Genomic DNA, 14,599 nt, shown 5'->3' with positions numbered 1-14,599 from the left:
TTTGCATCAACATTATGGTGATATCTTCTCAAATGTTAAAAGAACTTTCTGGTTGATGCGGACACTGTAATATACAGATAACAGATGCTTTTTGGTTGTTTGGTCACCTTTTCCAACAAAATTATGTGGGGGCAGTATCCTGGTTTTTATCTGTAGATTGGTGATTTTCAATTCAGGGTGATTTCATTTTCTGGGCAATGTAAGTGAGCTGGAGATATTTTTGATCTTCACAGCTTAGGAGATACTACTGACATCATGTGAATGAGGGCTAGGAATGCTGCTTAACATTCCAGACACAAGGATTATTTTATAACTGATCCCAAATAATCTGTCAGAAGTACACACACACACACACACACACACACACACACACACACACACACACACACATATAAAGACCTGTGAGAAAAGAAGCATGTACTACTTAGTTTGGAGGAGAGGGAACATGCTTAGAACTATCTCTAAAAAAGTTGTTATGCCAAAGCCAGTAACCAGCTGTTCTTCATCTCCCTTGAAGAATGACTGGAAATGTACATAAATGGACCTTACTCATCCATTCTTTGTCTGCCGCTTCTGCCCTAGTCAGTCTGATCTCTATGATCTTGCAACTTTATTTGTCCTGTCCAAGTCATAATTTACACAGCTCCCCCACCCTAATCCTTGGGGCATATTTTCTTCTCTGTGCCAAGTTGTATCGCTCCCTCTCCATAAAAACTAAGATAAAAATTTCTGTCTCAGTAAAGCCTTCCTTAACTAAATCGAAACACTTCCCAGTTCACTTCTAATCACAACTAGTACATGTCATCGTTCAATAGTCTAGATTTTATTCTACAAATTCACTATTAACTATTTGTGTACAAGGAGCAGTACAAAATTTTGAGTAAGATAAAAGTCCTTGATTTTAAGAATTTCCCAACCTAATAAAATTTCACACAAACACAAAAGGAGAAGGATTTAGTAATTGAAATAGTATTTCTAGATTTCCAGATGAAGATTTTAAGGAAGACTTTCTAAACGGGTAAACATTTTTTTTTTATAAATGAGCGTTCAGACATATCTTTGGTGGTGGGAGGATGGCATTGGCTCACACCCAGTGATGCTCAGGGCTTACTTGTGAGCTCTTTGCTCAGGGATACTTGCTGGTAGATCTCAGGGAACCATTTGCATGTGGGGAATTTAACTGGAGTTAGATACTTGCAACACAAGCACCTTAAACCTGTACTAGCTTCCAGACACAAGCACATTTTTTAAAAATGGAATCACCATGAGATACAGAGTTACAGAGCTGTTTGTGGTTGGGTTTCAGATATACAATGTTGCAAAACCAATCCCTCCAGCAGTGTACATGTCCCATCCCCAATGCCCTCAGTTCCCCTCCCCCAACCCACACCCCAACCTGTCTCTATGGCGGGCATCCTTCTCTCTCTCTCTCTCTCTCTATATATATATATATAATATATGTATACATGTACATATATAAATACATGTATGTGTATATATATGTGTGTGTATATATATAACGAATGAGAGTCCCTTTCTCCCCATGTCTGCGCCAGCACTGATTGTTCTTATTCTTTTTGATGTGTACCATTCTCTGGGGTGTGAGATGATATCTCATTGTTGTTTTTATTTGTTTTGATTTGAATCTCCCTGATGATTAGCAATGTAGAGCACTTTTTATATGTCTTTTGTTCATTTGTATTTCTTCTTTGAGGAAGTTTCTATTCATTTCTTCTCCCCATTTTTTGGTGGGGTTGGATGATTTTTCCTGTAAAGTTCTACCAATGCCTTATATATTTTAGATATTAACCCATTATCAGATGGGTATCACTTGTATCATTTGCATCCCGTTGCTCATCGATTTGCTTGAGTGGGTGCCAGTAACGTCTCCATTCGTCCCTGTCATGTGCTAGTATAGCCCAATGGCGTCTGCTCACTCCAGGAACAGATGGGTATTTGTAAATAGTTTTTCCCAATCTGCGGGCTGTCTTTTTATCTAGTCACTGTTTCTTTTGAGGTGCTGAAACTTCTTAGTTTAATGTAGTCCCATTTGTTTATCTTTGTTTCAACTTGCTTGGTCAGCAGTGTTTTATCTTTGAAGATTCCTTTATCTTCTATGTCATGGAGGGTTCTGTCTACATTTTACTCCATATATCTTAAGGAGTCATGTCTGATATTAAGGTGTTTAATACATTTTGTTCTAACTTTTGTACCTAGCATTAGACAGACGTGGGAGTTCATTATTTTGCAGGTAGCTGTCCAGTTTCCCCAGCACCATTTGTTGAAGAGGCTTTCCTTGCTCTATGTCACATTTCTTGCTCCTTTATATATTTTTAAGAATAAAATTTCTTCAAGTTACACAGAATCCTATGCATCAAATAAGCACTTAATATTTTGACAAATATTTGATTATGAGCGAGAGTGATAATGATTTCGAGTGAAGTAACATGAGATTTAGACATCAAATTTGCATATTTATGAGAAGATTTACAATGGATAAGGAAATAATTCTTTTAGTATAATTGTGAGTATATTGTGATTTTCACAAAGTAGAGTGAGTTCAATCACTTATCATTCCATAACTGCTCTTCCTAAAGATCCCTTAGTTATATCTTGGAAAGGAATATTTTGAAAGTTGATAATTAGTCTCCAGAAGCAATGGCCAGAGGTGGAATTTGCACCACAGGGAGCCGTTTTTGAAGAGTCTTACTCCTAGAGAATTCCTGTTAACTGACATTAACTACAAAGAAATTAAGAAGAATTAATACTAACTTAATATCTAATACGTGTCAGCCACTGAGTGGACTCTCTAAGATATGCCATCTGGTTTAATATCAGTAGTAGCCTTCTGTGTAGTACAAGCTTTTATTTGCTGTGTGCATTCATATGTGTAAGTCAAACAAATCTCAGACAATTCAGACAATGCAGAATACTGTCTTAGGTTAGAGATGATCAACTTGATCTACTTCCCGCTGGAAGTAGCGAGAAGGAAGCTTCTTCTCCTGAAGCTTTAGATAGTGATCCTCGCATCTTTACTAGTTAAGATGGAAAAATGAAGCTCTTGTATTTCATTAATGGCCGTGATTTTTTGTAGGGCTCACCGTTATAAAAACTGTCTGCAAATGCACTTAGTCATATGTGCATATAAGTTTCTGACAGTTCGTCCCTCATTACAAAGTCTGACATCTTTAGTTCTGGGAATAGTACCAGTACTGAATTACTATGGGAATTTGTTTGAATGTCAATACTTCTATTCTTTAAAGCCATTGTGTTTCTTTCCAGTCAGTAATATCATTGACCTTCCTTATAGTTCTCATTCTCTGAGTGTTGTCATTGCCCTTTTAAGTTAGAGCACAGCTTTTAATGGGAACCACAAGGATGCCTGCTAATTCAAAACATGAAGGAAGCATAGTTAACTCTGTGTAACTGGACTTTGTTTTCCCTCTCAGTTCTTCTCGGCGTCTGCATATCATTCAATGTTGATGTGAAGAATTCAATGACTTTCAGTGGCCCAGTGGAGGACATGTTTGGATATACTGTTCAACAGTATGAAAATGAAGAAGGAAAATGGTAAGCCAGGGAGCAGAGGAAAAGGGCAGTGGTTGTTGTTGTTAAAATAAGGTAAAGGATATTGCTTGTTGTCTGTTCTATGAATGAGACTCTGACGAGGGAATCACGGCAGAAAATGCAATCTAATTGTATAGTAATGGAAACTGACAAAGCGAGAAAAGAAAAATCCCTTGGTAATATTAGAGGAAGTCATTAGTGACTTCTGTTAAAATCTTGGTTGACCTCAGTGAAGTTTCTTATCCCCAACAGTCTTTGTTCTGTGACTACAATAGTCTGGCAGGAGTTCTATAATTTTTCTCATTTTAAAGTAGCTCACATTAGAAGGCTGTAGTAGATGAAGTGCTGTCCTGAAAGGGTTAATGGCACTTTCATTGCATAATATTGAGCTTGTGTTTTTGCTACTGTACTTGGTTGACATATAATATATAATAAACCTTAGTATATTTTCTTTGTACACTTTTAAAGTACATTTAATTTGTTTACTATTGTACAATATTAACTCTAGATTAATTTCTGCTTTATATTTAACATAATTTTAGTGTTTCTTTAAATTGGAACTCATAGAATGAAAAACAAGAATTTGTTTTATTTTAATAATTGAAACTAGTTATTCTTTAATAACTTTTTTTAAAAGCCTACTTTTAAAAATTACAATAGGGGCTGGAGCAATAGCACAGTGGATAGGGCATTTGCCTTTCACATAGCTGCCGCAGGTTCGATTCCCAGCATCCCATATGGTCCCCTGAGCACTGCCAGGAGTAATTCCTGAGTGCAGAGCCAGGAGTAACCCCTGAGCCTTGCTGGGTGTGACCCAAAAATCAAAAAAATAAATAAATAAACAAAAATAAAACAAAAATTACAATAATAAATGAAAACTTATGTCTGCATAGTTCATGTATAAAAATGTGTATTTTTCTTTTATGTGTGATTAATTTTATAAGTCCCTAAATTCTATAAAATTGAATTTTTAAGCACTCAAGCTTTGAAAGTAGAAATATTGCTTATTCAAATATGTGGGAGTTGTTCATTTATCCTTTCATCTCAGATGAAATATCTAATAATAGGGTGTGCTTCTCTGATTTTTCATCCTGTCCTCTCCCTTCTCCCCCCTTTTTCCTAAGGTTAGAGAGGTTAAATCATTTCTCGAGATACTATGTTTACCCTTTTTTTTCTGTTATGAGTCAAGGTAGTTTTTATTGAAACTTACTTAGAAAGATGTGAGGAGAAAGAAAAAGAGCAAGTGCATGTGCAAGAGAGAATATGGGCTTCTTCAGAGTGGAAAAAGCAAACAAAACTGCTTGGAGAGAGCAAGTGAGATATGGGTTCAAGGCCAAACATGGCTTTACAGAGCAAACCACTACCTATAGTTCGGGTAGCTCTACCTCTGGGAGAAGAACAGGCAGGCCTGGGGTTGGCTGCATGCAAACACTGGCCTATCCCTCCAGCTCCATGAATGTGAAACTTTTTAAGAGGAGCATGTACTGCATTTCAGTTTTTTTCTTATAACTTATGTCACACAGAAGCTGGACCCATTCAGTGTTCTTCTCCCATGTTATAATGAATCATGTTATATATGTTATGTGACTAGCATTAAGTTAAATTATACTTAATTTATAAGAAATGTGGAAAGTATAAAGGATTATAATCTAATAAAGAACACAGTAACAACAAGTCTCATGATGGAGACGTTACTGGGCCCGCTCCAGCAAAATCGATGAACAACGGGAGGACCGAACCACAAAAGAACACATACAAAAATTAGAAATGATTATTGTGTAAACTCACACAACGGGGGACACAGCACACACAGCGGCTGTGGCTCTATCTCTTCCGCCGCCCGTGTTCGGTAGTCTCACCCTTCTCCCACCCCGGAGAGGTCGATGGCGATGGTCAGGCGGAGGAAGGAATGAGGGCCAGGCTGGTAGGTATTAGTCGTAGTTTATTCTGATTCTCTCTTCATCTGTCTCTGCTCTCTTATCCTTCTGTCTCTGCTCCTGTCTCTCTCTGTTTCTCCCCCTTCTGTCTCTGCCCCCCTCTCCTTCTGTCTCTCTGCTCCCCCATGCCCAATCTACAGTCTCATTATATCTCTCTCCAAGAGGAATTGGGGAAACAATTACACATAGGTGTGGTCACAATCAATAGGGGTGGAAATCTTAGCCTCAGGGAAGACCGCTCCTAGGACAGATCCTTCCTCAGCAGGAGGACCCAGCCTAGAGCATAATCCCATGGGCGTGCCTCTCCTCTCCTTGTCTGACAAGCATATAAGAATATAATATAAATCATTTTGTATGGATACATAAGAAATATCTTAAACTTATAGAATTGCTCTCCTAGAGCCATCTCGATCTCAGACTATGGTGCTCAGGCCAGATAGTCTTTCCCACCCCTAGCAGGATCCTAGTCTTGTCGTTACCTTTGATCATGACAGCATTTGTCTATGATCAAACTCTTAATTTATAGTTAAGAATCGTGGCACTTTGGCCTGGCCCATTTTGCTGCCAGGGTAGCTCACCACTTGCCCTGGGTCCATTCAGTCCCTCGTCGGGACCCTGCTTTTGGGGTGTTAGGAACTAAGGGCAACTGAGGCTTAAGTCGAGAAAGCAGATGCCCGGGAGTGAATAATATTCAAAGCCAATCGAATCCTAAGTTACAAAGCATAATGTTAACGGTCTTTCTGTATCTATACAAAAAGGATATTACTTTAAGGTAAACTATTCATAAGGCATAAGGAGAGGAGAAAGGCAATATTTCACTCATACATATAAAATCATAGATTTCTGGGAAACTGATCTTACAAATTAACAAAGTCTGATTAAGGGGAAAGCTGATTAACTGGGTGGGAAGGAGAGCATAGGGAAGACTGTTTACAGATAAACACAATGGAAGTAGAAGTGCTTCAGGAGCACTGAGATGGGTGTAACTAGATTGATGGGCGTAACCAGATTAATGGGTGTAACCAGATAAACCTAAACTTCTTGTAGAAGGACAAAGCAATGTTACCCAACAATTATAAAAGTACTAATCAATGTAGTATAAAATGTTAATTCAGTGGGAATTTACAGGAGGGAGTCATGTTCAAGTTGAGCTGAGTCTTGAAAGTTGTTTTTTTTTTTTTTGCCCAGTGAAGCAGAATAGTTTTTGTTGAATTAAACTTACTTAGAATGACACAAGAGAAAGAGGAGAGTGTATGTTCAAGAGAGTGGAAAAAGCAAATAATGAGACGTAGAGACAAACAAACAACGTACACTGTTTGAGGGAAAAGTGAAGAGCAAGGCCAAAAGTTGACTTACTTTTAAGTACAAGGAGATGAAAAGTCATTTCAGGTTGACTTACCATTATAGGAAAGACATTTGCATGAGAAAAAATGACTGTTAGTTAGAAAACAGATCAGACATTGAAGTGTTAGAAAGAATAATGGACAGACATTTATTATTTATATTTATTATACCTAAATAGAGTGTATTGAAAACCATTGTGATTTGCTTTATAAAGCTTCATTTAGAAAACTGTAAGTAGATCAGGCTGAAAGCTGGTAAATCTGTTGGAAAACAAGAACAGCATTCTGCTGCTAAAGATTAGGGCCCCAGCCTATTTTTTGAATGTGTGTGTGTGTGTGTGTGTGTGTGTGTGTGTGTTGGGGGCAGCAGGGAGGGTGAGTTGGAATAAAAGAAAGATTTATCCAAAATTAAATTGGATGAATTATTATCTTGGTGAAAGTTTGGGAATAACAGTTGAAAGTTTAGGAAGAACCAAATATGTCCCAGATTACCTACCCTGGATCATTGGGAAATGGGTAGTCCTTCAGAGACAAATACACTGAGAAAGATAATCAGTTTTATCAGGAGTCAATGAGTCTCAGTTTAGAAGTCTATATACTTCAGAAGTCTAATGCAGTCTGTAACACCAAAGAGCTCTTTGATGCGTCTGATTTTAAGTCACTTGAGTTCCGTGGGGTATTTGTAAATCTCAAAACAGAAAACAGGTAAGAGAGAGAATTAATGTATCAGTGGAAATGTCAAAAGAACAAAGACTACTTACAGTACACACTTAAAACCCTGTGTGCTGTCAAGCATCAAATGGAGCCTTAAACATAACATGCACTCAAGGGTCATTTGTTAACTGGCCAGTGATATCTAGTTTAGCTCTCTGTTATTATAGATGAGAAAATATATGCTTAAAAATTAAGTTGAAAGAGATTCTCCTATGATGATATTTTTAATAACAACTCTTGGTAAGGTTGTAGAGAAATAGAACACTGTTCGAAAAGCAAACACATACAATCAATATGGGAAATTATAAATATTTCTTTAAAATAAAAATAGAACTAATATAAGAAATGACAGTCCCACTTCTGGATAAGTATCTGAAGTTTTCAAAATCAGGATGACAGAGATATCTGCATTCTTTTGTTTGTTGCAGTAATCTTATACTAGCCAAGACATGAAAGTAAACTAAATCTTCATCAGTAGACCAGTAGATAATGAAAATGTGTTATATACATAACATGAGTTACTATTCAGCCCTAATATAGATGTAACGCTTACCATTGTGTCAACATCGAAAAACTTAGAGGACATTATTCTAAGTGAAATAAACCAGGACACATATTACATGGTACCACTTATGTGAGGAATCTTAACAGTCAAACATAGAGAAGCAAAAAGTAAAACAGTGGTTGTCAGGGGGATGAGAAGAGTGAAAATACAGAAGAAAATTCAGTTATACAAGATGAGTAAATCCTAGGTACTATATACATAATACCCATAGTATTCGTAGATAATAGTACTAAATTATATGCTTAAAATTTTGCTAACAGGGTAAATATTTGTGGGGAGGATGGGGCCACACCTTACTGTGTGCAGAGCTTGCTCTTGGCCCTCCACTCAGTGATCACTCTTGTTATTTGCATATTTGGACAATATGCAGTGCTGGGGATCAAACCAGGGTCAGCTAAGCCATGTGTAAAGCAAGCATCTTTAACCCCTGTGCTATCTTCTAAGACCCAAGAAGGAATATTGTGTTTTTATAAAATAATAATGAAGATAAAAAAGCTAAAGGAGGCAGGAGGAAATTTGTAGAATACATATATGATATATATATATATATAATAGGTATACATATCATAGGTGATCATGATGGTTCACAGGCATATGCATGTCTCCAGACTCATCATGTTGTATATGAATTAAATATGTACAGCTTTTTATATTACATTCATACTTTAATAAAGATATATATATGTATATATTTGGTTTTGGGGACACACACACAACTGTCCTTAGGGATTATTCTAGCAGGTGTCAGGGTACCATATGGAGTGCTTAAAACTGAACCCAGGCAAACACTTTACCCTTTGTACTATCACTATGATCCAAGTTTTGAATTTTGGGATGGGGACCATATGGGATGCCAGGGATAGAACCTGGGTCTGCTATGTGCAAGGCACGTGCCTGGCCAGCTTCACTATTTCTCCAGTCCCTGAATTTTGTAACAAAGAAATTTCCCTAAGAAAATGCAGCTTACAATCGGAGCTGAAAATAAACCTCATGCCTCTTCACCCCCATTCTAAATAATTTTTGATAGAATCATATTAAAAAGTAAATATTGGTAATAACTATCTTTGTAATAGCATCAAATTTTACACAGTAATATGTGAGTTCTTTGGCATTTAAATGTATATAGACGTCAAACACTTAAATTTCATATTTTCAATGATTTTATAGAAAATGTAAAAATCATAGAAAAAGAAAATTATGTGACTACATGAACATATAATATATATTATGCCCATAATATGTGTAATTTACGAAACTTTAAAGCTTTTGGGGTAGCATGAGTTTACCCTAAAGCAATCCAGGCTCTGCTGATGCAAAATAAAACTTAGAAACATGTTTGGAAAATCTGTAAGTACTTATAAAATCAGATAGAATACAGACTTAGTTTAAGAAATAGATGATGGAATAAGTGACTTACTTGGGGAAGATGATTTTGTTATTTAATTTTCACCAGAGCTAGTCACCTTCTTAAAGCATATTTACTACTTATGTTTTGGAAGCTCATCAACCTCACATTAAAACACACACACACACACACACACACACACACACACACACACACACACACAATCCTTGGGCTGAAGACGAAGTCTGTGGGAGGCCCGATTTCAGTGTCTGGCACTGATTGGTTCCCAAGCTTGCTGGTAGCAGTAATCCTTGTGCACTTCCGGGGTGGCCCAGCAAAAAAAAGAAAAAAAAAAAAACAACGGAGCCCAAATCATCCTGACCATTTTAACCCATTTTACATTTTTGACAGGAATATGCTAAAGAGGGAATACTTGTTTGTCTATTGTAAGTGCGACCTGCAGCATTGTTTTAATTATTTTGAAAGCAGAAAAACCTAACCAAAAAAAAAGCAGCCTTACCAACCCTCTTTCTTTCAGAAGTTTATTGTGAAAAGTATTTTACTTCATATCTTTCACTCGGAAATCACATGTGTTTTCAGTAGTAGAATGCATCATATCTCTGATTAAGATCAGCCATGTTCAGTTTGGTTCGCATGAGCTGGAGCATCTGAGTACTAATTGCAATGTGGTTCAGAAAATCAGGGTGGAAAAGCATAATTGGTTTAATAATTTTGCTTTGAAGAGAACAAACTTAAATGTGCTCAGCAGTGCACAGCCTTTCAGATTTAGTGGTAGTCTCCAGAATGGCACGGTTTCAGCCAGATGGGAAATTATGAGATGTTAGTCAGGACTTTCCATTCTTTGTTGTTCCCTTGCTTCATCCTTGCAGCTTGTGCACCCACCATTTTATTGTTTTTTCATTTTATAAAAAATTTATAAAAAATAAAGCCTAACATCCATTTACATCTCCTTTGCTCTTTCTTCCACAGACCACCCATTTCCTTTAAGTAAGCTTAGTCATGTTGTCAGTGTCCATTAGTAGATTTGTTTTCTCCCTTACTAAATTTTAATCCTTATATTTCACACATGCATGAAATATTCCAATAATTCTCTTTTTTCTTCTGACTTATTTGTCTAATGCGATTCTCTCGAGTCTCTTCCATTTTGTTGCAAGTGAAAAGAGTGTATCTCTTTGTACAGCTGATAGTGGCCCATTGTTTGTGTGCTCTACATTTTTAATCTAATTAACAATCTACAAGGGCTGGAGCGATAGCACAGCGGGTAGGGCATTCGCCTTACAAGCGGCCAACATGGCCGACCCGAGTTCGATTCCTCCGCCCCTCTCGGAGAGCCCGGCAAGCTACCGAGAGTACTCGATATGCCAGACACAGTAACAACAAAGTCTCCAATGGAGACGTTACTGGGCCCGCTCGAGCAAATCGACGATCAACGGGAGGGCCTTTACCTTTACCTTTACCTTAACAATCTACATTATCAGGCATAGTCATGTACTAGGCACTTCGCTGTTTTCATTTCATAGCTATTAGAACTAATACTGAAACATACATTGGAGGTGGATATAATTATTTGGATCCACTCTTCTGATTGCTGTTCAAACAGTTACTCTTAGGAGTGATTTCAGTGGACTTGTCATCTCAAAGTAGTTTTTCAGGACTGGAAAGATAGTGCAGTGAAAAGGCATTTACCTTGTACGCAGCCAATCCAGGTTTGATACCAGTACCCCATATGGTCCCCCAAACCAACCAGTAGTGATCCTTCTGTGTGAAGTTAGGAGTAAGACCTGAGCACTATGAGGTGTGGTCCCCCAAATCAACACAAATTAGATTTTCATGATACAGGTACCTCCCTAGCCAGTCTTTAATTTGTGTGGTGCTTGCATGCGCATGCATGTCCTTATCTCACAATCATGTATAAAAATTAACCCAAAATGGATTAAAGACCTGGGTGTTAGACCCAAATTCATGAAATTTATTGAAAAAGGCAGGAAGAAACCTTCCTGATATTGACCTCAGAGGTCTTTTCAAAGATTCAGTTCCACTGACAAGGAAAACAAAAGCAAAGATAAACAAATGAGACAACATCAAACTAAAAAAGTTTCTGTATTGTAAAATGAAATATCGCTAAAATAAAAAAACAGCATATGGAAGAGCAAATATTAGAACACATACATATGACATAAAACTTCAAATATAAATAGGGGAAATAGTTGTATGAGCAATTACCCAAAGACTTACAGAATATCAACAGGCAAATGATAAAATGTTCACTATCACTTATCAAGGAAATGAAAATCAAAAGTAACAATGATATATTACCTCATACCAGTGGAAAAGGTCTCTATCAAGAATGCCAGAACAAGTGCTGTCAGGATGTGTATTAAAAGGAGAACACTCAATCACTGTTGGTAGGAATACAAACTGGTATTATAAAACGTCTATGGAAAACAGTATAGAGAAGTCTCAAATATGTGAAAAGATAGCAATTCCACTACTTTACATAGATTCCAAGAACTCAGAAACAGTCATTTGAAAAGAGATGTACATAGCTATGTTTACTGCAGTCCTATGAAATGACAAGTTGGGCAACAAGTGAGATCTGGAAATAATCCATGTGTCCAATGACAGAATGAGTGAATAAAGAGTTGTGGTATAGTTGTACAATGGAATATCACACCTATGAGAAAAGATGATATCTTGCCTTTTGTAACAACATGGGTGGAACTAAAGGACATCATATTAAGCCAAATAAATCAAAGGTAAAAGAAATGCCAAAAGACCTAACACACGTGTAGGATATAAAGAAACATCATGAGAGATTAGGAAATGTACAATGAAAGCAAATCTTTAGTCTTTTACAATAAACCTGAGATCACCAAGGATGAAAGTAGTGAAAGGGAATGTTCTATGGACAATGATAGAGGGATTTGGCAACTTTCTGTCATCTGTAACCCTAAAATGTCAACATATACATTCTTGTAAGCTAATTACCCTGTTGAAGAAAATACCTTGGCTTGCTTCATGCATTTTTCTAAGGGAACCCTGTAATAGATACCCTGTTTCTTATATAATAACCCTTACGTGTGCTTCACATAAAATCTATTTAAAATTGAGGTGAAAATATTTTGGAGGTTCTGTTAATATTTCTACTACAGATTTTAATACATTTAGTTTACATTGTTATATCTTTTGAAGTTGTAATTTTATATGCCTTTCTTCAGCTAACCTCATCCCATCCCTGTATCTTTCATGACCAAAAGAAGTCGAACTAGTAGTGCCGCTATAAAAATTCATTCTCCAAGAAAACAAAACACTCCGTTATTTTTTTTAAAATTGTCTGCAAGTGGGACTTGGCAATCTCTGGTGACTTTACCTTGGACATCAAGAGAGAGTTTGGTGAAAATAATGTTCAGAAAATAATGTATATTTGAGATAAAAAAATCTCGAGGAACCTGCCTTTCCCAGAGGGAAAAATAAAAATATGAAAAGAGAAGCCAAAGACCAGCTACTCTTCAAATAAATACAATAATGACTATTAGGAAAAAAATTTTCTATTTACTAAATTTTGTTAAAACTGAAGCGTTATGTGAAGAAAAAGATGTTTCTCTCACTTGGATCATCATTGAGTAGTCTTCAGAGTTGGGATTCAGAACTTTCTTTTATCCTCTTAACCTGCAGATAGATCATTGCAGAAATGCCATGTAAAAGTGGTGGGAAATATACACTGGTGGAGGGATGGGTATTGAACATTGTATGACTGAAACCTGATTGTAAACAGCCTTGTAACTGTGTATCTCACAGTGATTCAATTTTAAAAAAAGAAGAAGAAGAAAACATCCAGGGACCAGAGCTATAGTACAGTGAATAGGGTGCCTGCCTTCTATGCTGCTGACCTGGTTCAATCCCTGGTGTCTCCTATGGTTTCCTGAGCACCGCGAGGAGTGATTACAGAGTGCAGAGCCAGGAGTAACCCCTAAGCAGCACCCGGTGTGCTCCCCTGTCCCCCACCAAAAGAGAAGGAAGAAAGGAAGGAAGGAAGGAAGGAAGGAAGGAAGGAAGGAAGGAAGGAAGGAAGGAAGGAAGGAAGACACCTAATACAAATAAAATGTAATGAGTTAAAGCAACACATTGCATTTAAAGTGGAAAAGTTAATTAAATAATTAATAATAGTACAGGAAACACTGCACCTTGCATCTTCACACTGACCCTGAGGGTTTGGACGGATATTGTGGTTATCATCCTCCTTTTCTAGACAGAAAACTGAAAATCAGAGAATTGTCAAAGGTTTAATATAAAAAATATGTGACAAGGCCAGGATGTGGGACATTGGCCTTCTGATTTTCAGCCATTTTTCTCCCTCTAACAACAGGATTCTCTCAGTCTTTGGCCTGTGGAACTGCAGGCTGTTTCACCCACAGGTGTAGAGGAATCTTCTTAAGCAAAGTATCTAGCCTCTAAATGCAAAAATGACTTCACAATGGAACTTCTCAACTGAGGACACAAATCTGAAATTCCCATGCCTGCTTATTCAGATTCTTTGTGTAGTTGACACAGTCATTAAATTATTCATTTGATAAATATTTCTTGAATGCCTATTTTCTGCCAAGCACTATTAGAAACTTTAAAGATATGTGAATAAAGAAAATAAATGAAAAATTATGATATGGTAGAACTTATTCCTATTGATGATGGGGAGCCAAAAGTAAATGATAAACGTATTAGACAAACAGGTTAGTAGCATCCCTCAGAGTGTGATAAGGACTGTGAGAAAAATGAAAGTAATGAAATTAAGAATGCTAGAGATTCCTAAAATTCCATAAACACTATGCAGATACTTTTTTGGGATCTTGTTATTTTTGTGCAGCTTGGGAAAAGTGTGGCTTAGTTTAGATGAAGTGGTAAGATATAAGTAGTTTCTCGAGCTGCATGATTGATAGCAGAACAAATAGCCATTAGGAAGTGGTCCCAAGTCTTACCAACAACCCATTCTCTACCACTAGTCCCAACTCTCAGATACCCTATCTCAGCCCGAGCATATCCAGTCACTTTCTGAGTGTTTACACCTTACTCAGCTTTTCCCAAATATATACAGGCCATGGTTCCAGTTAAT

General features: G+C 37.0%; 1 protein-coding gene across 1 annotated transcript in view; it reads left to right on the top strand.

The window, feature by feature from the left end:
* The window catches only part of ITGA1 (integrin subunit alpha 1), a 180,937-nt gene that overhangs the window by 59,926 nt on the left and 106,412 nt on the right, over nt 1–14,599 (top strand). Inside the window, exon 2 of the mRNA XM_056112043.1 lies at nt 3,450–3,570. Coding sequence (XP_055968018.1) covers nt 3,450–3,570 — 121 coding nt within the window. The remainder of the gene's footprint in view (nt 1–3,449; nt 3,571–14,599) is intronic.

Source organism: Sorex fumeus, unplaced genomic scaffold (assembly GCF_029834395.1).
Source record: "Sorex fumeus unplaced genomic scaffold, SorFum_2.1 ptg000015l, whole genome shotgun sequence".
Classification (NCBI taxonomy): Eukaryota; Metazoa; Chordata; class Mammalia; order Eulipotyphla; family Soricidae; genus Sorex; species Sorex fumeus.
The sequence above is the reverse complement of the archived record's forward strand: the minus strand, read 5'-3'. Positions and strand labels throughout refer to the sequence as shown.